The following is a 22,519-nucleotide window of genomic DNA, read 5'->3' as shown; positions in this document are numbered from 1 at the left end:
AACAAATATAACTATGAATAAAGTATATACAGTGATTCCTCGCTATTTCGCGATTCGTTTATCGCGGATTTGGTGCATCGCGGATTTTTTCAAACATTCATAAAAAATAAAATAAAATATATATATTTTTCATATACATGGAGTACAGTACTGTATAGGTTGCTCTACGTGACTCGCTGTTGTTTTGCAGCTTCTCACAGACTGTTTGCGGACTTATATGTCGCTACTTCGGGGATTTTCGTTTATCGCGGGTGGTTTTGGTCCCCATTAACCGCGATAAACGAGGGATTACTGTAAATATTCAAAATAAGTTCAAATGAAAAGACTTCCAATATATACATAAAAAAATAATTCCAAACAATACACAGTGTGTCAAAAGTAAAACAAAATGTTCCAAAGGAAAGAAAGACAAAAATAAATACTAAAATAATTTAAAATGAAATAAACTGTATCAGAAGTGAAATAAGTTAACAAAAAGAGCGATAATAAAAATGGCTTGTATTTATAATGCACTTTGCATTTCACAGAATTCTCAAAGTGATTCAAAGTCAAATATCTAAATATTAAATGTTATAGCAGACGGCTGATGAATTAAAAATGATAAACACATGATAGGTTGCATTCGCAGTAAAAGAAGCGCCAACAAAACTCAAATCAAGCAGTTTGTACAATACAAGCAACGGAGAAAACATACACAAAAGTGTCATCTTAAGCTTCTTTTCTTTTGTTTTCTGTTCTTTCCTTTTTTTCCATCCAGATCTAATGAGCAACGATGGATGTTATTGATTGTGACGACATTTTGTCGAGGGTTAAGCAGCAGGCCTCGGGCGTCCATTTTACGACGCTCCTCCGACCCAGCGCATCAATATGTCTGTCCTGGTCTCATTTTATGACTTGCGATCATTAAACAGAAAATTGTGTTAGAATCGATCGATAGAATGATTAGTCGATTGCCGCCAAGGGTTTGGGTTCAGGGTTTAATGTCAGGATGCATACAGTGCGCCTGGAAAGTATTCACAGTGCTTTGTTGGCGAATAGTTATTATTTTTAAGACAGAAATCACATTTTATCCACAAGTGAAGCGTTGTGAATACTTTCCGGATGCACTGATAAAGAGCGCTTCACTTTTTGTTGTGAATTTGAAGGAAAACAATACAATGCACGACTTAGCCACTGGGGGCAGTATAATCCAGTCTTGTAGACAGAAACAAAGAAGAGTAGTCTTTGGTAATATTAGTTCTTCGCTGAGGATAAAGAAGACATGCCTATGATTATTATGAAAGCATGTTCATGAACACATGCACACATGCGTCCAAGAAAATACAGACCGGTTGTGCCATCTGTTCTGGTGCTCATGCATGACGATTATGATGAATATGATAATATCATATAGATGAATATTCGCAGCTGCTTGTAGCTTCTGCTTTGACACTGCATTAAAATGAAACGAATAACGGCGACAAATCCTACTTTTACACCGAAATCATTTATTAAAACCCTAACCGTTTCAAAACCCAACTTTCAAACCCTAAACCTGTCTTGTAACCCTACTTTCAAACTCCAACATTTTATTAAACCCTGCTTTCAAACCATACACTTTCCTGAAACGCTACTTTGAAGCCATTTTGCAATCCTACTTTCAAAACCTAATCTTGGCTTGAAAGCCTACTTTAAAATACTAACCTTCAATTGAAACCCTACTTTCAAACCCTAACCATGGCTTAGAACCCTACTTGTGACTAACTGATGCCGTCGGGCACCACATGGGTGAGCCCTGCTCTAGTCCAACCACAACTTGCATGCTCAACCAGTCTTGAAACGTCAGAGTGTTACAACCTATAGTAAACCCTGTACATAATAAATAAGGTGGTGTAATCTATAAAGTTTAGTCAAAAAATAGCAACGGTAATTAAAGTATTGTATCGCTTTATTTGTTGGATGTACTATATTATAATCCTTGGATCTTATGCAGATGAAGCAGATGCTGACAGGGAAGGAAACAGTGCCATCTGCTGTGCAACATTTTACTCCACCACAAATTGTCATATACAGAGGTACCTCTACTTACAAACGTTTCTTCATACGAAAATTTGAAGTTATGAAACGACTCAATAGGAAAATATTGTCTCATGCTACGAAAGAAATTTCAACATACAAAAGGTAAAAATACAGTATGGCCTGCTACTTGCAGCTCTGAGTTTCGTGAACGCAACATAGTTAGAGCTGCTCTGCCATTGGCTATTACTGAGCATCATCCTGGCATCCCATCGGCTAAGAGGGATCTCTCCCGTCTGTGTCGATGTGTTCATGCAGCGTCCTCTCATTCGCCATTCGGGCCACGAGGTATTCCGACAGTTTTACGTAAATGTGAATCACACAGAAAAAGTGTTCACCATTCCGGCGATCCCTCACTATCCTGATGTTGATGCCACTATATGCTGATGCTGATGCCTTGGACATTTTCGAAGGATTGTTAAAAGCCGACAAAAGCAAACGTCCCTGGATCAGTTGTTTACAAAATGCCAGGAAAAAAACACTTCTGAGAGAGAACATGGACTAAAGAGGGCAAAAAAAACCCGATGCAGGGTTACAAGATAAAGGACCATAATTTTTATTCTTTATTCTTTGTTTTTAACATTATGCACAACTCTAATTTATTGTGCAATAATCTTTTGTAACATGTATTCATTACATATTTTGATGAATTTTTATGCTTTAGAAAACATTTATGCCTGAATTTTGAGGGGGGGTTGGAACAAATTAGGGCATTTACATTGAGAATGCGTCTCTACTTTCAAAGATTTCTAGCTAAGAAACTTCTTCCAGAACCAATTAATTTCGTAAGTAGAGGTACCACTTTATCACAACACCGGCAATGCACCGCTGTGATCTTCAACTTCATTTTTTCACATGCATCCATCTATCCATCCAGCTATGCATCGTGGGAAAAAAAAAGAGTTTAAGTAATACCTTTCTTTTGCAAATTGACAGTGACAAAATCATTTTTGGACTGCTGTTTAAGAGGCTAAGAAGCAAAAGATTTTTTAAAAATCCTTCAGTGTATGGAGTGAGCGTCAGGAGCCACGGTCCGCAGTTCCCGAGTCTCAGTGAGACTTCATCTTGAGGGAGAGCAGTTGCGGGAAACTCTGCAGAGCCCAGTAAAGCACACTGAAGGACACCAAGGCCTGTGAAACACACGGACACGTTCCAAGTTATGACTACAGTATTGCAGTATTACACAGTAAAACAGACAGAGGGAGACAAAGACTTGCATAACACACAAAAGACTGGAGGACAATTTTTCCAGCATTGCATCCGTAATATGACATTAGTAGTATTAGAGTAGTACATTTTCAACAGTACTAGTGTTACTTCATAACATTTTCCACAATTCAACAAACTCCCCGACAAGTCCTTACCCTGGTTTGAAACTCTCATTTGAAACTGCTACTTGAAAGACTGTCTTCAAGCCCATTATTGAAATCCGAACCCATGCGTGAAACTCAAATTTGAGGCCCAAAGAAAGACTTCAAACCCTATTTTGAAACCCTAATGGAAAACATGCTGAATGGAAATCATGCACTGCAGATATTTTAAAAAAAAGCAAAAAAAACAAAAACAATGTATACTTAATTTTTGAATGTATTGGTAGAGTGTAGGCCAAATGCTAAAAATACTTTATATATATATTTTAAAAAATTGCACAATACCTCCATGGCGTTATGGAAAAATGCTGTTTTTGAACATATTTGCGAGTACGTTTGAACATATTCATTCGTATGTTAGAAAGTACTTGCGAGTACTCTTGAATGTATTTAAATTGACAAATTTTAATAAATTAAAATAAAGACTAATAAAGGTTTTCTTATCTTATCTTATCTTAAATACATCCGAAAGTACTCGCAAGTACATTGAAATGCATTTGCAAGTCAAAACAGTTTTACTCTCCATTGGCAGCTCCACGCTTTCGTAATATTTGTCTTTGAACAACCGAATTCCAAATCCTAATCCAGTTGTAAAAATTCTAACCCTGCCTTGAGACCCTACTTACAAACCCTAGACATGTTTTGAAACCTCAACCCTGGCTCGATACCCTACTTTTTAAACCTCAGCCTTAAACTTATTAAGTTGTATTTACAAAGCATCATACTTAGCATTAAACTGTCATTTTATTCTCATATGAACATTTTGGTCAGTTTTTGGCGTCATCTGTTTTTGCGATGAAACAATATCAAAGAGCTTGTCAATAAAAGTTTGATGTTTTTCCCTCCAGAGTGGCCTCTTAATATTTTGACATAATGTAGAATTCCCTAAATCCTAATTATCAGCTTTAACCTGGACCATACAAAAAAACCATTTTACTCAATTTGCCACAATAGGAGACATCTGCTTTTGCTTTTGAACTCTCCATATAAAACGCTTGAAATCCTCTCCTTGGAAACCCGAACATTGCTGATTTTAAAATGTATTCATGTTGTCATGTCAAAATTGATTTTGCTTTGACCAACCAGTCAGTGTGGAAAAATGATGTCATCAAGGGCCAGCGCTATGGCCGGTGCGGAGAAATTTCAAATCTGATTGGTAAAACAAACCGTTGTATTGCTCATATAGTTGAAGTTGACATGGACCAGCAACGACTTATTCCGAAGGCCCTGGGCAGATTAGATTGACATGACAACAAAGAGGCTGAAACCTGATTTGCCAACAAAACCTAACATCCACAAGTGTGAACGTACGCTACGTTTTAGTCGAGCATGAATAAAACAACAGGAACATCCTGCTCTCTATCCTCAACTGTTCATTCATCATCACTAACATCACGTCGTCACGTCCAAGTGACACAACACACATGGACGACACATGTGAGCACCACTAACGCAACATGTCATCACAACCACAACACATGCTCACAACTGTAAACCGTGTCGAACCAGACCGCATTTGACATCATGCTTGCAGACATAGCCTAATCGGTGCATATCGTCACTCTCGGGTATGCCGTGAAGCCCCGGGCATACGGCCGACGCGTTCCGGTCCACACCCGCCCTCAATAGGTGAAAATCTGCGAAATACAGAGCAGCCAATTTTTTTCCATTGCTTTTTACTTCTCCCTGTGTGCTTGAAACACATTTTAACCCTTTCTTGCACCCTGTAACCTGATAAGATGTCCACTGTAGTAACCGCTGTCCCTGAAAGGGTTAATGTATTAACTCATTCAGTACCATCCAATTCGAGACCAAGTCTTAAAAGACGTTTAAAAACGTCTTTGGGAGTGAATGAGTTAAAAGAAGCAAACAAATAAATGGGATGGAGGTCTCACTGTACTTCCAGTGGTCCAAAAACACACAGCGGTGCTCCTAAACGTTCCTGTCTTGTGTTGAGTTGCACTTTCACCAAAGAGCAACATGTGTTCTGTCTGGTGTGTGTTTGTGTATGACAGCAATATTTCTCATGGTTGCGCTCCAGTCTCTGGTGGGGCATAAAGCTGGCCAGTGTAGCCTTCCTGAACGCCGAGCTCTCATAGGAGTGGACAGGAAGTTGTAGTCGTGCATGTGTGTGCGTGTGTGTGTATACACATTTTATTTTTTACCAAATATTGCTGTCCTCTTATTAAATACAGTGGAAGCTCAGTTTGCAAATGATCCAGTTTGTGAACAATATGATTTTTTTTTTTTTTTACGAAAAATGACCTCTGGTTTACACACTATTTTCGGTTTGCGAACAGTCTGAGAACATCATCGGCTCCTTGCTTCACTCTGTTAGGTCGACCCAAAAAAACTGTCAACAGAAATTTCGGCCTCAAAGCTATAATTGATTATTTTAAAACCATCTTTGCGGTACCCGTAACCAACGTATGGCCACTTTCGTGTTTCCTCCCGGACAAATGCCGCTGACGGTAAATGATCCAACCATCCATTTTTTGATCCGCTTTATCCTCACAAGGGTTTCGGCGGGTTCTGGAGCCTATCCCAGCTGCCTTCGGGCAGTAGGCGGGGGACACCCTGAATTGGTTGCCACTCAGTCGCAGGGCACACAGAGATGAACAACCATCCGCGCTCGCACTCACACTTAGGGACAATTTGGAGTGTTCAATCAGCCTGCCATGCATGTTTTTGAAATGTGGGAGGAAACCAGAGTACCCGGAAAAAAACAACCCTGGCACGGAGAGAACATGCAAACTCCACTCATGAAAGCCAGAGCCGGAATCAAACCCAGCACCTCTGCACTGTGAGGCCGACGTGCTAACCACCAGACCGTAAACAGTCATGAAAGTCAAACTCTTAAAAACAAATCAAACTGCATGACTCCAGCAAGATCGTAAGCTGACACCAAAATGGAGTATATTCTTGTTTTACTACATTTCACGCTTTACTTTTGGGTGGCCCGAAACCTGAACTAAATCCCATGACGTGCATGGTGTCTCCTCTTACAGAAGTTCACTCGATTCAACATTAATTTCCACATTGCTTGAACGTTTGGTGGCCATTCTTCACATTGATCAAAGTCCGTCGGCACACTTTTTGGATGTTCGAAGATGTGACATGAGGACACAGCAGCGCTATTTTCTCCTGCCAAAAAGTTCTGAAATTATTTTCCAATGCGCTGTAAAGTTCCCATGGCGGCTCATATATCAGCACGCCGGAACACTGATGCTCAGGCGATTTTTCATTTCAAGACAGCCTTGCAGCTGCGTCGGGGTGACATTTTCACCCCACTTCCGCTGGATACAAGACAATAAAATTGCATTATTTTCACTGATAGGGAGAAGAAAACATCATCTCTGCTCGAGCAGTAGCAAAAAAATACAAAGAATGAAAGAAGCAATTTAACAAATACAGTACAGTGTGGCCCCGCTGTATTGCGGTGTATTGTTTGTGTCCCATAGCCTCGATTTTTAAGCTATATTTATACAGTATATTTATTTATTCATCGATTAATCAATAGAATAATTAACAGATTAATCGGTTATGAAAATAATCATTAGTTGCAGCCCAATGAGAAACACAGAATAGATCATGGGAATTAGGACAATATATATATTTTTTCAATTGTAGAACTCAAATATGGGTGTGATTTAACATTCTTGAATTCTCATGTTCATTCCACAATTTATTACTGCACCTCCAATGCTAATTTCCAGTAGCCTCTCACGGTGTTTCGCGTTATGCTCGCAGATTTTTGTGATGACATGACATGGTTTGGTTCAACATTTTGGTGTATAAGTGTGCGTGTAAATGTATCAAGCTTGAATCGCTTTTGTTTTATGTGTTCGTTTCACACAAAACTTCAAGTGGGAAGGACAAGCACCTTGAAGCAAGCATGATCTTCCTCTTTTTTTGGTGAAGTGTGCGAGGAAAGGAGAGAAAGAACGAATGAATACTTCACAAAGTACTGCTCATTTGATATTATTAATAAGAATCATAAAAGGTGTTTTTTTTTCTTTTTAATTGAATACATTTTAGTTGGCCAACTAAAAGCTCCTTGTTTTATGAGCCAGAAATGTGTACGGCGGAGCGGCAGGAATGAGCCCAGCGAGGAAGGGATGAAAGTAAAATGGGGAGAAAAAAAAGCAGGTGAAGGGGTACAAAATTCTGTGTTTTAGGGTTCCTCCCCTGAGGATAATTATCATTTAAAACTTTTTTTTTTTTTAATAACTTCTTCACTTCTAAAACGAGGCGATTGGCAGTCAAACCCGTCGACTTTACAATGCATCCCTGGAGAAAAATTTGCATTTAAAACATTTTCTTTCAGCACGTCAACTTTAAACGACGTGGAAATCCAACTCAAAGAAAAGTCTCTTTCACAGTGGACATCAGAGCCTCGTTTTTCCCAGCTTGCTGTGCCGGGTGGAAGGTATCGACGAGGGTTAGGTGGAGTCGTAGTTTCAGAGGTGTAACAGGGCATTTTGCGTGTAACCTTTTGTTTGTTTGTTATATTATCGCAGTTCGAGATGCTGACATGGGTGACGCATTTCAATTTCTGATTTAGCTACAGCTGTCAAATAATAATAATAATAATAATAATACATTTTATTTGTGGGCGCCTTTCTAGAAACTCAAGGACACCTTACAACAAGCAGTTAAAATCACAAACACAATGTTAAAAACAGCATCAAATAAAATAAGAAAAAATACCTTTGGAGGAGGTCATTCGACCCGTCATCCAATCGATTAGTCGAGTCCTCACACAAAAAGGAATTTGGCATTATTAACTGATTCAATGCCAAGGATGTTTTTCTCATGTTTCTTTAAGCATTCAGGAATTCAATCTCAGGTACAGCTTATCATGTTATCAGGTTACAGGGTGCATGAATGGGCTAAAGAAGGGTCTGAAATTGGCCGGCACTTATTAAACATTACCATGAATACAAAATTTGCATTTAAGCCGGTGCAGTTATTATGATTTGTGTCTACTTTAGTTCACCATCCTCACATTTTTCACTGTATCGTCAATGACTTTGAATGTGTGGAACTTTCGTCCGCTCACACATGAGTCCACTTGGGAAAATGATTGGATGGTTCGAAACTTTGTTCAACATATTTTTAGAATACACTTATTGGTTATTCGAATCATGGTTGCAACATTACTATTTGATGGCGAGCAGCTGAAACAGCCATGTAAAGGCATTTCCAGTTTTGGTGAGCGTTGTCGAAAAGGAGCAAAGCGAATGAATGGAGAATTGATCAACATTTTCTCTTTTGTACATCGCCGAGAAAAGAGGCGATATTGCCACATTGCTTTCCTCGTCGGTTGAATTGTTTTTGTGTTTTTTTTAATCTGTCATAATTTGGCGAAAATGAAGCCCTTGTTTGTATTTTCACAGCTTCAAGAGCGCAAACGTGCTTGGCCTTTGCGACTCAGTTCAAGGGGATTCCTCAGCAAAGACAAATGAGTCTCCTGGGGGTGGCAAAGAGGTTAATGGCTCCCTCGACTCCTTCCATCCGCCCACTGATATTTATAAGAGTTATGACGCCCCTGATTGTACGCTCCCGCTGTGGACTTTGCCGGGAAAATACGAGGCTGAGAAAGAAGACAGCAGTAAAGGAATTATGGGTTTGGGGGAAAAAAAAAGAAAAAAAGAAAAAAAAGACCTTACAACGGTATATGAACAACTGGCACTGAAATGGTCGTTTCAAACCAAATGCCAGATCTTGAGGTGCATCTGTCTTTAGAAGCATAATATTAAAAAAAATAAAAAGAAGGACAAGAAAGCTACCACATTTCATGTTTCTAAGGGAAATTGGCGTGTGGGCTTTTTTTTTGTTTGTTTGTTTTTATCCATAGGCCAAATTCCATTTAGCTAAGTGTAACTGTTTCAAATGATGGTTCATTTGCAAATTTGACCATCACACTCCACGCATAATGAATGACAAGACCTCCTAATCTCACTCACTTAGATTTGTATAGCGTGCATGGTTCCGATTTGATATGATGGTGATAAAGTTTGTGATCAAGGGCCGCTGGAAATGACCGAAATGACCCTAGAATGGCTGCTTCTCAACAAAATGTCAGACCTCCTCTGTCTTTTCAGACACGGCTTCCTGAGACTTTTCTGTAGGTCTACTCATGATGGATAGATATCCCCTACCAAATTTGATGTTGCTGTCGGTGAAAGTGGCTTCAAGGGCTGAATTTTCAAAAATGATTCGTCAAGGCCCGAAGGAATGCTTCCTCCCAGGTGTTTTTGACCGTAACAAAGTGATCAATAATATCGGCCACGGTTGCTGTGATCACGGTGGTTCAAATGTCAGCGGCCCAATGAAATAACACGCGTGTCTTCTTCTTTAAACCGGGAAGTATTTGCACGCGACCGCTTTTCCGTCGCTCTTTCCAGTCTTCCTCGTACCGACCTTCTTTTTCCGCAATCTCACGCTTCGGCGGCGGCCAACTTGGAAACGTCGTCGGGAACCCATTTGGTACCCAAACGACTCAAGGACGATTCGGGCTGAGGCACTCTATACGATGCCGTAAAGTGGACAAATTCAACCAAATTGGCAAGCGGGGAAACTTTTCCAGGCGGGACACTTGAAGAATTCGTATTTTTACAACACCACATGTGAATGTTTGCCAAGACATGAGCGAGCCTGTTGGATTTTAATAAAGCAAACGCAGAGCAATGGAAGCCTTTCTGCTGAGAAATGATACGCCACTCCGGACCATTTAATTATAAAATATGACTTTTTTTTTATAGTGGAACACTATGAACGTCCTCTATCATTATTTTTGAATGATTTGGGAGTATATGTGACAAAATCTTCCCATGGGAGCAGACACCCTCTTAATATTTAGGAGCAGATTTAAAAACTTCATATTTGATCAAGCTTGTCATTTCAGTCTTAGGCCTACAACGTTGTATTGTTCGCTCTCTATGGACTGGTTTCAAGTGGTGGGAATAAAGTATAAATGCATCGTTATGGTGTTAACGTTTAATATCCACATTAAAGTGGAGAAAAACTATTCATCAACATCACAATATTTGCTCGAAAAAATGTCAGCGGTATCCTGATGGAGGGTGGCACAAATAAAAAAAGTACGTACCCCTGCAATTAGATACGAAGCAAAAGCCTTGAGGAAAAAAATTAATAACTTGGCCATGATTATAATAATAATTCCATGCAGACCGTGACGAAGAAGAGCTTCCTTCAACTAAGGTCAATGACTCAATAAGCTGCAGTAATATTCGTTGCAGAGGAAAAGGACTACATGCCTGTCACATGTGTTGTTCCAACTTTGTGTTCGAATATCTGTTGCTTCAGGGTTACAGTGCTACGACGAAGATGCTATTAGTTAGTCTGTCTATGAAGTTTCCCATGATGTGTGAGCATTAAGCTATCAGAGTTGAAGGCAAAGTTGGTTGTTTTTTTGAATCCACGTGTATTTCTCTTTGTTTTATGTTTAGTTTGACAGTCAACTTCAACTGCCTCTTTCAAATCGCTCCATTCTCTCCCTTCCTTTCCATTGCCGGGAGCGCTGGCATGACATCACAGTGCAGAGTTTCCACAGCGCCAAACAAATCCCATTCAGGGTTTTTACTGCCTCGACCTTTCGCTAGTGAGTTTTTTTTGTTGTGTTTTGTTTTTTGCAGGGGTGAACTCTCGCCACAGGTTGTCTTATCAGGAAAAGGAAAGGTGGGATTCGCTGTTTTTGCTGATTTTTGTCAGACTTGAACTTGATAATATTGATGTGACCTGGACATTTATCCTTCCACAGACGAGCAGACAAGCACAAATGAGCTCTCAATCAACCCTGACATGGCTTGACTTATTACTTTCCTGTTATATGGTCACTCATCAAACTTCACTGACACACAAAAGCCAAAACTAAACACGAGAGTCGGCCCAAACCTCCACGGGGCCGAAGCAAAATGTTAGCTTGCAAGCATAAGGTATTTTTAGATTACTGTCACGTAGCAATAAAAAAAAATAGCAATGTGCTTGCTGTTTTTCTTCTTTACGTCTGTGTGGATTCTTCGTCCTCCAGGTCATGTTTATCTGCAAAGAAAGAATTGAGCCGACTGGACTCTTCTACTCTAAACTTGTGTTACAATGGAAGAGAATAGAAGATAGGATAAATGTAACAGTGATTAAACACGAACGGGGATACTAAATATCATAGAGATCAACTGAATGTAACAAAAATTAATATGTACTTGGGTTAATATAAAGGTGCCATAAGCCAACGTACGAGTTCTCCAGACATCATTTATCGTTCGACTATCATTTTTTTTCTGCTTTAACTTCCGATACAAGCATTGTATGGTGGACGTGAACTCAAAACACTTCACAACAAGCAGAAGTTTGACAGATAGAATTGGTAAGCAATTCTTGAATAAAAAGCTTTGAGGCTATATTGAATCCAATATTGTTTTTGTTTTTTTATAGTTTGACGTATCTGTGCTTCATTTCACAAAATAAAGAAATATGCTCTAAATCGGCTGCTAATTTGGAGAACTCCGCTTTGAAAATGGCCGGTAATGAATTAAAGAAATGTGTTAATACTATAAATTAAATAAATAAATAAATGAATACGTAAATAACCTTTGCTCAGTGTTGCTTAAAACCGTTTTGAATATTTTTGTTTTAAAAAATTTAAAAGGGGTGGGTTTTAAAAAGCCATTGCTTCAGCCTAAAACCTTTTATTTTCTCCTTGAATATAGTATTTTTTGTGTGTGTTTTGGTTGGATTGTTGGGGAAAAATATAAAAATAGAAGAAAACAAAAAATCCTTTTCAATCCATTTAACTCAACCAAAATTTGACAGTTTGGTTATTTATTTCTTTGGCCACGACAGAGGAGCAGTTGAATGTAAGAGGATAATAATTTGCTCATAATCGTAGTTCTCCTCCTGAGCAAATTGACCAAAATCCCCCCGCCCCCACACTTTTGAAATGACGGCTACGCCCCATGTGTCTCTGAGCACTTTTTAAGTGCCATTAGTCTCGTAGGTGCTGGCAGGTGCTTGAAAGCCTCACCAAAGACTCATGGTGGCTGACACAGGGCCACCCTTTTACGTGAGAGCAGCTTTTAATGACACGACACGCTGCTCTGACGCGTTTTGAAGCGGCGGCCAATCGATGGAGAAAAAAAAAAAAGTCGGCGGTGGGTGAATTGACATTTAATTGTGCTGGGGCCCCTGACTGCACACAAAAAGCCTGGGCTTGTGATATATGGCATCCTAAAAGCTCTCGGTGCTATTAACAGCTGGCAGGCTCTGACCACGGAATCACACCAAGGCCTCACGAGCCAGACGGGAAGCTGGAAAGCGTCTGTATGAATGAATTGGAGGTGGGGGTGACAGGGGTTGGGGGGGAACAAAATGGGCGGTTTTGTGATAGACATGAAACGCGATGAACAGTTTATATGACCAACAGGGAGAGGAAAATTATAATGGTTGTCAGTGTTATCACCATATTGATGAAGTAAATACGGGAAATATAACGGAAGGGAGGCATCAAAATATTAGGTGCTCTTGCAAACCAGAATGCTGAAAATATTACAATACTACTCCTTTCAAATCAATTCAATGGGCAATACTGATTTGAACTTAGTTGTGCGACTTCAAATAGTCTGGTATTTGCCCATCCGCACGTCCCAGAATGTTTGTTTTTTTTTTAAGACAAAATGTCTGACAGTGATAAGTACAGTATGTTTCTGTGCTTAGTGATGTAACAAGCTATGGGCAGTTTGCTGGGGGAGCCTTAACTTTTTACAAGTTAAAACAGCGACTACGAATACGTGAAAGATGCTTAGCTAATGAGGTTTAAAAAATTTTTTTTACATAAATAAAAAAGCTTCTCACCTGCGGAAATTACATTGTGGTTGGTCAGCTCGTAGCCATGCATGCACATGCCTGTGTTCCTGTCTACGCGCTTCGCCAGCTCCACTTTGCAGTAATTGTATCAAACTTTTGATTATGAATCACTTCCTCCTCGTTTCCTTTTCCCATCGAGAAAACACCTACGGATGTGACGTAAAATACAGTAGTCGTGATGATTGTAATATATTATCTTTCTATTTCTATTTATTATATATTTGTTTCATGTCATGAAGTGTAATTTCTTCGCGCACACCTGAGCCCCACAGATGTTGTGGCCAGGAAAATAAAAGCAGCGACTCTCACGTGCAAATCCCATCAGCCAGCTCTGGTTAGCGGCAGACGCCACTAATTGTTTCCAGAAGCGTCACTCTGCGTTCAGTAAGCAGTGTGAGGACAAAGACCAAAGAGGGGGAGGGGGGTCGCCATGTCCAGTCCACAGACAGAAAGGCACTCCAATTCTAGGGCCAATTGGAGCACGCATTTGGACCGAATCATAGCACCGGTGGCCGGACTTTGCGCATTAAACAGACCACACAAACACACGGGACCGCGTTGGGCCAATCACCATGACAGCACACATTTACCCCAAAAGTGATTTCATTGTTCAAGATCATTGTCATACTTGTCTTTGGAGTTTATCCTTACATAGAACAGCACAGAATGCAGCATGCAAGTTCATGTGCTGAGCGCAGATGCTGCCGTCACGCGAATGCTAAATATTGGGCCAACTCTTGATCGCAAAACATGTTAGACCAAGTATTAGACACAAATGTCTAATTATTTTTGTCATTTGAATCTAATACTTTTAATTGTGGTGCGGCACGGTGTAGATTAGTTAGCACGTTCGCCTCACAGTAACAGAGGTCGTGGGTTTGAATTGGGGCCCGGTTTTCCTGTGTGGAGTTCTCCCAGTGTTCTACCCGTGCCTACATAGGTTTTCTCCAAGTACTGCGGTTTCTTCTCACAATCCAAAAATATGCAGGGTAGGTTGATTGAACGCTCTATATTGTCCCTTTGTGTGATTGTGAGCATAAACGGTTATTTGTCTATATGTGCCAGGCGATTAGCTGGCAACGAGTTCAGGGTGTCCCACACCAACTGCCCGAGGTCAGCTGGGATAGGCTCCAGCACTCACGACCCTCGTGAGGATAAGCGGTTCAGATGATGGATGTATGGATATTTGTCCAATATGTTTGTGTTTTTCGTGTACTATTTATGACTTTGTCTGTCTTATATTTTGTGTTGCACTATTTTTGTCTAAATATTTTTGGATTGGTTTTTGGCAGCCGTCACATGTCCAGTAAGCTCAGACGTGTTCAGTCCAACTATTGTCAGATTATTAACATTTACTTCTTTGTATGTATTGCCAGTAACAGGCTCAATAATATGCTAAATCTGTTGTCTGAAATGCAAAAAAGTAAATGTGCTTTACCTGGGTGGGCACAGTCAGAGCTGAGTTGGGGGCCCTCAGGTGGCTGTAATGCAGCAACATCACCATGCACATGCAGCGTAGCATCTCCAAAATGGACGCCAATGGCCTGGACAACACATACATGTATATGAGGGGTTTTCTTGCCGATGTAATTTTACAAATAACAACTCACATGAGAACATCCATCCATCAATCCCAGCTGTCTTCGGGCAGTCGGCGAGGTACACCCTGAACTGTTTTCCAGCCAGGACACATAGACGAACAACCATTCACACTCGCATTGACACCTAGGGACAATTTGGAGTGTTTCATTAACCTGCCATGCAGGTTTTTGTAATTCGGAGTACCCGGAGAACACTCACACAAACTCCACACCGGAAGAGAAGGCTGGAGCCGGAATCGAACCGTGCACCTCTGTACTGTAAGGTGGACGTGCAAACCAGTCGACTACCGTGCCACCCGTATGAGAACATTTTATTAACTCATTCAGTCCCAGCCAATTCTGGACCAAGTCTGAAAAGACGTTTAAAAACGTCTTTGGGAGTAAATGAGTTAAAATAACAATTAAAATTCAATTTATGTCAAACATGGTTCTTGTATTTATGATAAAATATGATGAAAGAAAATAATACAGGACATAATAAATTACACACAAAGCGTTTGTTTGGGAAAGAAGGGGCTGCCGCAAAGTAGTACCACCTACATCGAAATCGGAGTGAGGGAAACCTCTGTATAATATCATCTAAATACTGCATGGCATAAAAATGTTCGTGCGCAGGGTACCTGCAGTCAATGATGAAGCCCAGGGAGGTAAGAGTGAGCAGGATGTAGCCGGTCATCCCCAGGATGGTCAACTGGGTCAGTGTCTAGGGTACAAATACAGCACATGGCGTGACTTCCAACGGAAAGCTGTAATCAGCATCATGGGTGCTTGACTGACAGTGTCTCAGGAGAGCTTTCCACAAAGCACCAAGCTGTACCACTGTTTACTCGGCAGTGCCAAGGCAAACCAGCCTGAGTGTGCTAGCACATGGCGGGTACACAGCAGCACATTAACAGCAACATCTTACTGTACACTCGGGCTGCAGAACATCTAATGGGCTTAGAAAGGATTTTGCCACAGACACTCACCCCATTCACCCATTCACTCAGCCATCCAGTCACTCGTCACCATCACTCAAATACTCACGCACTCAGTCAGTCGCTTACGTTGTCACTCACTCAGTCATAAAGTCACACAGTCATTCAGTGGGCCGGTCGGTTGGGCAGCCGCTCACTGTGTCACTTTGTTGGCAAGTCAGTCAGTCACTTACTCTCAGCCCGTGAGTTGGTCAATCACCCACACCCACACCCACACTCTGGGTCAGTCAGTCAAGTCAATCACTCAGTGAGTGACTTACTCAGTGGGTCACTCACTTACTCAAACGCTCACTTGCTCACTCCGTATGCCGATCAATCAGTTCGTCACACAGTGAGTCGTGATTCACTCTGTCAGTAAATCAGTCACTTATTCACTCACTTGATGAGTTGGTCCATCACTCAGGCAATGGGTCATTCATTCTCTGGTTCAGTTAGTCATTCCTTCAATCATTTAGTCACCTACTCCTCAAGTGCACCTAAATGTGTCTAAGGCAGAAGGACATTTACAGTATTTATGTATTTCATTGGGGCAGTGCACATTAATCAACATATAGTCTAAAGACGCAAGTGTTAGGACAGCTGTCGATTAACATGCACAAGAGGTTTTTACAAGTACAAAATAGTAAAGTGTGTTGTCTATGAATGACGACCAGCTTCAGTTCACCAACAATTGCGTGACAGCAACACGAATGTTAGCAGTAGCGTTTGGTAAGCTAGCTGGCTAGCCAGCTAGCCGGCTCACATGCATACAGTACATAAACACAAAAGGGTGACATGATTTATTGTGGGAGCCGGCGAAGCTCACGCTGTTATTTTCCTTTGCAGAAATCCTGATTGCTGCATCCTGAAGGCTATTTTGCTTGGGAAAGGCTCCAGTCCACAATTAAGGCGTTTGTGTTCACTGCCGGACCACCAGCTGGTGTTTCATTTTCAGGCGAGTATGGGGAGCCCTCTCGGCCCTGGAGGTGTGTGTGTGTGTGTGCGTGTGTGTGTGTGACCACAACTGAGGAGTTTAAAAAAAAAATAGAGGGGCAATTTTATTTGGGAGTTGTGAAGGAGTTTGGGCGTGACGGCACTTCTCGGCTAACCAAAACTATGCCTGAGGGGGGAAAAAAAAAGACTTCCAAAGATAACTGCCAAGGAGACCCGATGCTTTATTTTTCTGATGGAGGAGGAAGGGAAGGGGGTCTTTTGGCTTGGGCAAGTGGAAAATAATAGACAAAGGTTCCTCCAAAGGGGAAGGCCGATCAGTCATTCTGTCATGATGTTAGACACAGCTCGTTTTTCTTTTTGTTTTTTAAGTAAAAGTTACCGGGCTCCGGCGGCCGCAACAAACTGTGTCATTAGTTCAATCATGTTGGCCCAGACAAGTAGTCTTCAATTAGGGAGCTCAAGACCTTCTCGTCAGATGTTCGCAGGGACCAAACATCTTAGGCCATGTCAACACTCGCTGTCACCGTTTAAAAAAAAAAAAAGGCACTAAAAATACATTTTAGCAGAATTAACAATAAAATAACCATGACTATCTCAAAGTCAAAATGGGTAAAAACTTTTTCATCTCTTGTATGCTGATCGGCAAGTTCTGAATAAGCATGATAACGATCCTGATCATTTGGATCACGTGCGTTGCGGCAGAGAGATGGAAAACAGGCAGGACAGCGGCCCTTGAGCACACCCCTGCCTTCGACGTTCGTCATGATAGTGAAATCAAAAATGTATCTTCACCTCATCGTATATCATATACACAATTGCTCATGCATTTCTCATGCTCATGCACTTGAACAACAAATCAAGTTTTAAGCTAAAGATGTGAAAAATGGTGACAAGCAAATATGATCCATTCTACGTTAAGAAAGGACTTGGTAAAAGGTGTAGAATTTTATTTATTTGGCAGTGATTTTCTGCCAAAATGAAAAGGAAAAAAATAATAATTTAGCAAGGAACATGAAGGTGACACACTTTATTTGCTTTAGTGGGCCGTGAAAAATGATGACGCCCGTACGCGAAGGAATTTAGGCGTCATGAAATGAGACAAAAGGAGGCTGGAGATTTGGCTAAAACAACATGGTTGGCCTTGTACCGAGACTTTTTTTGTCATGTCTTTCCTGTAGTTCCCATGTGCCTTAATGTGACAAATACATACCGCCTGGTTTTCGAAGAGCTCGTGGTACGTGTGCAGCACCAGCAGGAAATGTGTCACCACGTAAACTTGTACCGGCAGCGAGCAGCTGGGATCGTGAGGCTTCTCCTCACCGGTCAGCTGCCAGTGGAAAAGAAAGAACAAACATTCAGAGACCTGAAACCACTTACTCGCAAGGCACAACCACTTGGTGAAAATCATTAGGAGAACAAAATCTCTGGGATGAGCTTGCCTTTAAAGGGCTCCTGGAAAGGGACAAAGTGATCCAAAATTCACCTCTTCAAACCAAAATGGCAGATTTTCTGTCTTTTTGGGAATGGCTTTTCGAGCCTTTTTTTTGGTTGCCTAATCATGATGAATTTCGAAAGAGTCGTCCATGAGGAGAAAGGGGTGTCAAAATATTCAATAAATGAGTAAAATGCATTATTTATTTATTATTTAATTTGCTGACCTCCAAAATGGGAGCAGTGTGGGAGTGGGAGTCGTTTTTAACAGGAGCTGGAGCGGACAAGATTTCTCTTTCTTTATTTATTTATTTTTTTAATAAACTGTGGTCCAGGACGAGAGTGGGAAGGGATTTTTTTTTCTTCACCCTCTATTTTGTGGTTGTGTTTGGCATTTTGTTGCCAGATCTTGATGCCAAGGAACTATGATGAAGTGAACTGACATTGTAAATACAGTTTTTTGCACAAATAGGATTCCGGAATTTATTTTTTTTTTCAAAGGTTCCACTGGGATGAAAATGAGCTCATCTGGATTATTATATTTTTTACTGGAAGACGTGAGTCCATCCTTTGGAATTTGCGCAGTCATTTGGCCCCTTTCTGTCATTTGGAAAGAAAAAAGTGGATGAAAATAAATTGACCAATCACAGACAACGAGGGTTTCTCAGAGAAGCCAGGCATCTCGCCGGCCCTCCTCCTCAACGCACCTGCAGGTACGTCGGGGTCGTGGTTCACATGGTGCACCATCGTGAACCATCAGATTACTGTTATGGCGTTTGGCTTCCAAGGTTGCCTTCGAGGGGTCAATTTGAATCGTGAACATTTTTTTCCAAGTGTCACGCATGAGGGAACTAAATATGTGCCACCATCAACGTTATTTCAAAGCTAACCGCCGGCTCGTTCCACTGGAGCCTTTCTGCCGACACGCACACACACACACACGCACACACTCATACATGCACATTTCCACTGGGGTTCTGACATGCGGTTTTAATTCCAGAGACGGTGAAAATGAACTTATTGTGTGCCGTCTACAAAGGCTTTCCAGCTTTTATTTGATGTGGCCATTCCTTGCAAAAGTCGCCTAAAGCTCCCGCCGAGAGGTATTCTCCTTTTGAATGATGTGAGGTCACGAGGCGGTCGCGCGCCCACCTTTGGAACGTGATTGTAGTTGCCCAGCCGAGGGTTTCCAGGCGTCCAACTGGGACCTTTGACAAAAGTTGACACTTTGTCAGCGAGACTTGAGTAGGTGGTTGACCTTCTCCACAAGGACAAATAGTAGTGGAACTGAAAAAAAAAGACAAAACACCAAATAACAGCAATAACACGAATAGGGAAAAAAAAACCATCAAAGAGATGTTCGGTCTCACTGTAACCACACCTGTGTTGAGTTTGTGTTTTATGGCGAGTCATCAAACTTTGCCCACACATGATGAGGAATTATGATATACAGTAATTTATCGCTGCTCATCTGTCGAGGAAATCTAGTTTAAATTTGGTTACAATTGGACAAAATTCAAGGACAATTTCCTTTTTGAATCACATTAAGACCATGATTTCTTGAGGTTTTATTGTAGGTCAATTCATACTAGACATGACTACCAAATGACATGTTAAATCACACTGACTTTGTGGGCTAAGTGTGCTTTCTATATTTCCTGAAGGTACTACCAGGGCAATTTGGAATAGAAACACTGAAAATAACCATAAAATGGACGCTTCAAACAGAAATGGTAGCCTTCCTGTATGTTTTTGTGTATGACTTCTTTGGGCTTGTTTTTTTAGGTCTATTCTAGTCATGATAGACACGCCAACCAAATGACAATGCTAAGGGAAACAGAAAGGGCTATCTGGCTAATTTAGAATAAGATCCCTGGAAATGAGCCTAAAACGGCCATTTCAAACCAAAATGGGAGACTTCCTGTGTCTTTTCCAGGATAGCTTCTTGAGAATTTCTTGTAGGGCTTTAGCTAGACATGACTATCAAATTTCATGTTATGAGGTGAAACTGACTCATTGGCCTGAATTTTCAAAAAATTCCTCATGACATTATAACCCAGTCGAGTTCAGTTTGTGCAGTCAATGCTGGTCAATTATGTCATGAAAAAATAAGTTATGGTGAACTACACAACAAACCAAGCTTTCTGATATATAACCATACTGGGATGGCTGACAACAGCTTCATCCAGAATCTACTTTTCAAAATAGCCTTGTTCACCACAATATGGGTGTTTGTTTGGACTATGAGTAGCATGTTATGCTAAATGGCCACTTAATGCACCTTATTACCGACTGGATTTTTACTGGATGCTGGCGAGCGTGAATGCACATGTGCTAGCAAGTATGCTAGCAGACGTTCTAGTGAGCATGCTAGAGAAGTTCTGAGCAAATGTGGTACTCACCTGACTTGTGATGATTTCAAATGAGTTGCTGGGGTAGACCAAGCCATAAACCACCTTGTCCTTCTCTGGTGAGAAGGTACCTTAAAACAAAAAGCAATAATAGGCGGCATTAGCATATCTTGACTTTCATACTAAAGCCAAAAACAAAATGCATCAGCAACCTCAACATTTGCACCTCACAGTTGATGTACAGTATATACCAAAAAATAAATGCTACCATTAGCAATGTCAACCACTGCATGATGTTAACATGGGCCTTTCTTCAGTTTCGCACTGTGTTGCTAATGTTAATAACAAAAAGGCAACAATGAGCTGTTTTCGCCACTACAGCTTTAGCACAGACCTGAACTCCAGCCTGCTTTTACGTTTGAACTGTTTAGTCTATGCTAACATGACACCAAAACACAACACTTAGCAGTGTTAGCCATGAAATCATTAGCACGGGTGTTCAATGTGTTTGCATACCAAACAATCGGTCCCAGATGATTAGGATTCCCCCAAAGTTTTTGTCAATGCAGTAAAGGTTTCTTCCTGTTAGAAAGGTGAAGGAAAGGTTAGGAACACATTTGCAATAATGCTAACCAAAATCACATGACCAAATAAACAGATCTTCACCATGGTGAACTCTGTGATGCTTGGGAGTGTTGAAGATCCACTCCAGTGGCCCCATGTCTTGGATTACCTGAAATAAAAGTAAAGTTGAAGTACGGTTCTGCATTTTAGGATTCCTCAACACAACTCATACCCAGTTCCAACTCTTGAACATAAATAAATTTAAAAAATAAATGATTGATCACTCTAAATTGTCCCTAGGTGTGAGTGTGGGCGTGCATGGTTGTTCGTCTCTGTGTGCCCTGCGATTGGCTGGCAACCAATTCAGGGTGTCCCCCGCCTACTGCCCGAAGACAGCTGGGATAGGCTCCAGCACCCCCCGCGACCCTAGTGAGGATAAAGCGGTTCGGAAGATGAATGAATGAATAAATAACAAGGCGCAGACTCCAGTTTCAACAATAAATGCAAAATTGGGTGAATGTGTCTATCATCCATCCATCCATTATCTGAGCCGCTTTATCCTCACAAGGGTCACAGCTATGCTGGTGCTTATCCCAGCTGACATTGGACAATCAGCAGGATAAAAATATTTGTCAGCCAACCAAAGGGGGCACATTGACAAACAACCATTAACATTCACAATTACACTTAGGGACAATTTAGAGCACAGGTGTCAAACTCAAGGCCCGGGGGCCAGATCTAGCCCGCCACATCATTTGATGTGGCCCGTGAAAGCAAATCAAACATGTTGACGTCTATGATGCTTGCTAAAATTTTAACCAAAATTTCAAATTCTCATATGTAATATACAAGAGAGCTATTGTAGGTTTTCTTGTTACCAAAACCCTCATTACAGTAACTTAAACTACAGTTGAATAAACCATTATTCTTGACTTCCTTATATGGTTTCACAGTCATAACGGCCCTCCAAGGGAACCAGGAACGATAATGTGGCCAGCGACAAAAAATGAGTTTGACACCCCTGATTTAGAGTCTTCAATTAACCTACCATGCATGTTTTTTGGAATGCTGCCAGCTCCCGACACATGCCCCTAAAATGCTTACCTGGACAAAATAAAAAATTTTGAGTATTTTTTTTAATTCCATGTAAAAGCGTGTCTAGCTGTTTCACACTCAATGAAAAAACGTTTTCCTCCACAACTGCATTTTGGCTGCATAACACTGAAAAAAAAGGGACCATAAAGCAGGCATTAATTACACACCTAGAGAAAATAGCGTCTGTTATGAGAACTTCGGCTTATGGCGCACTAAAAAGGTTTGAAAGGGGGTGTTGCAAATCCATTAATTCCCGG

At 40.9% G+C, this 22,519-nt stretch overlaps 1 protein-coding gene across 1 annotated transcript in view; it reads right to left on the bottom strand.

Moving 5' to 3' along the window:
* Positions 1-1,909: 1,909 nt before the first annotated feature.
* Positions 1,910-22,519, bottom strand: part of agmo (alkylglycerol monooxygenase) — a 37,828-nt gene continuing 17,218 nt past the window's right edge. Inside the window, exons 6-13 of the mRNA XM_086113689.1 lie at positions 21,270-21,336; positions 21,120-21,185; positions 20,655-20,734; positions 19,405-19,539; positions 18,032-18,148; positions 15,532-15,614; positions 14,749-14,854; positions 1,910-3,185 (exon numbers count right to left, since the gene is read on the bottom strand). Of these exons, the coding sequence (XP_085969815.1) occupies positions 3,105-3,185; positions 14,749-14,854; positions 15,532-15,614; positions 18,032-18,148; positions 19,405-19,539; positions 20,655-20,734; positions 21,120-21,185; positions 21,270-21,336 (735 nt within the window). The 3' untranslated portion in view covers positions 1,910-3,104. The remainder of the gene's footprint in view (positions 3,186-14,748; positions 14,855-15,531; positions 15,615-18,031; positions 18,149-19,404; positions 19,540-20,654; positions 20,735-21,119; positions 21,186-21,269; positions 21,337-22,519) is intronic.

This window comes from Hippocampus guttulatus, chromosome 6, assembly GCF_054856545.1.
Source record: "Hippocampus guttulatus isolate MCC_2025c chromosome 6, RoL_Hgut_1.0, whole genome shotgun sequence".
Classification (NCBI taxonomy): Eukaryota; Metazoa; Chordata; class Actinopteri; order Syngnathiformes; family Syngnathidae; genus Hippocampus; species Hippocampus guttulatus.
This window is presented reverse-complemented; position numbering and strand designations above follow the sequence as displayed.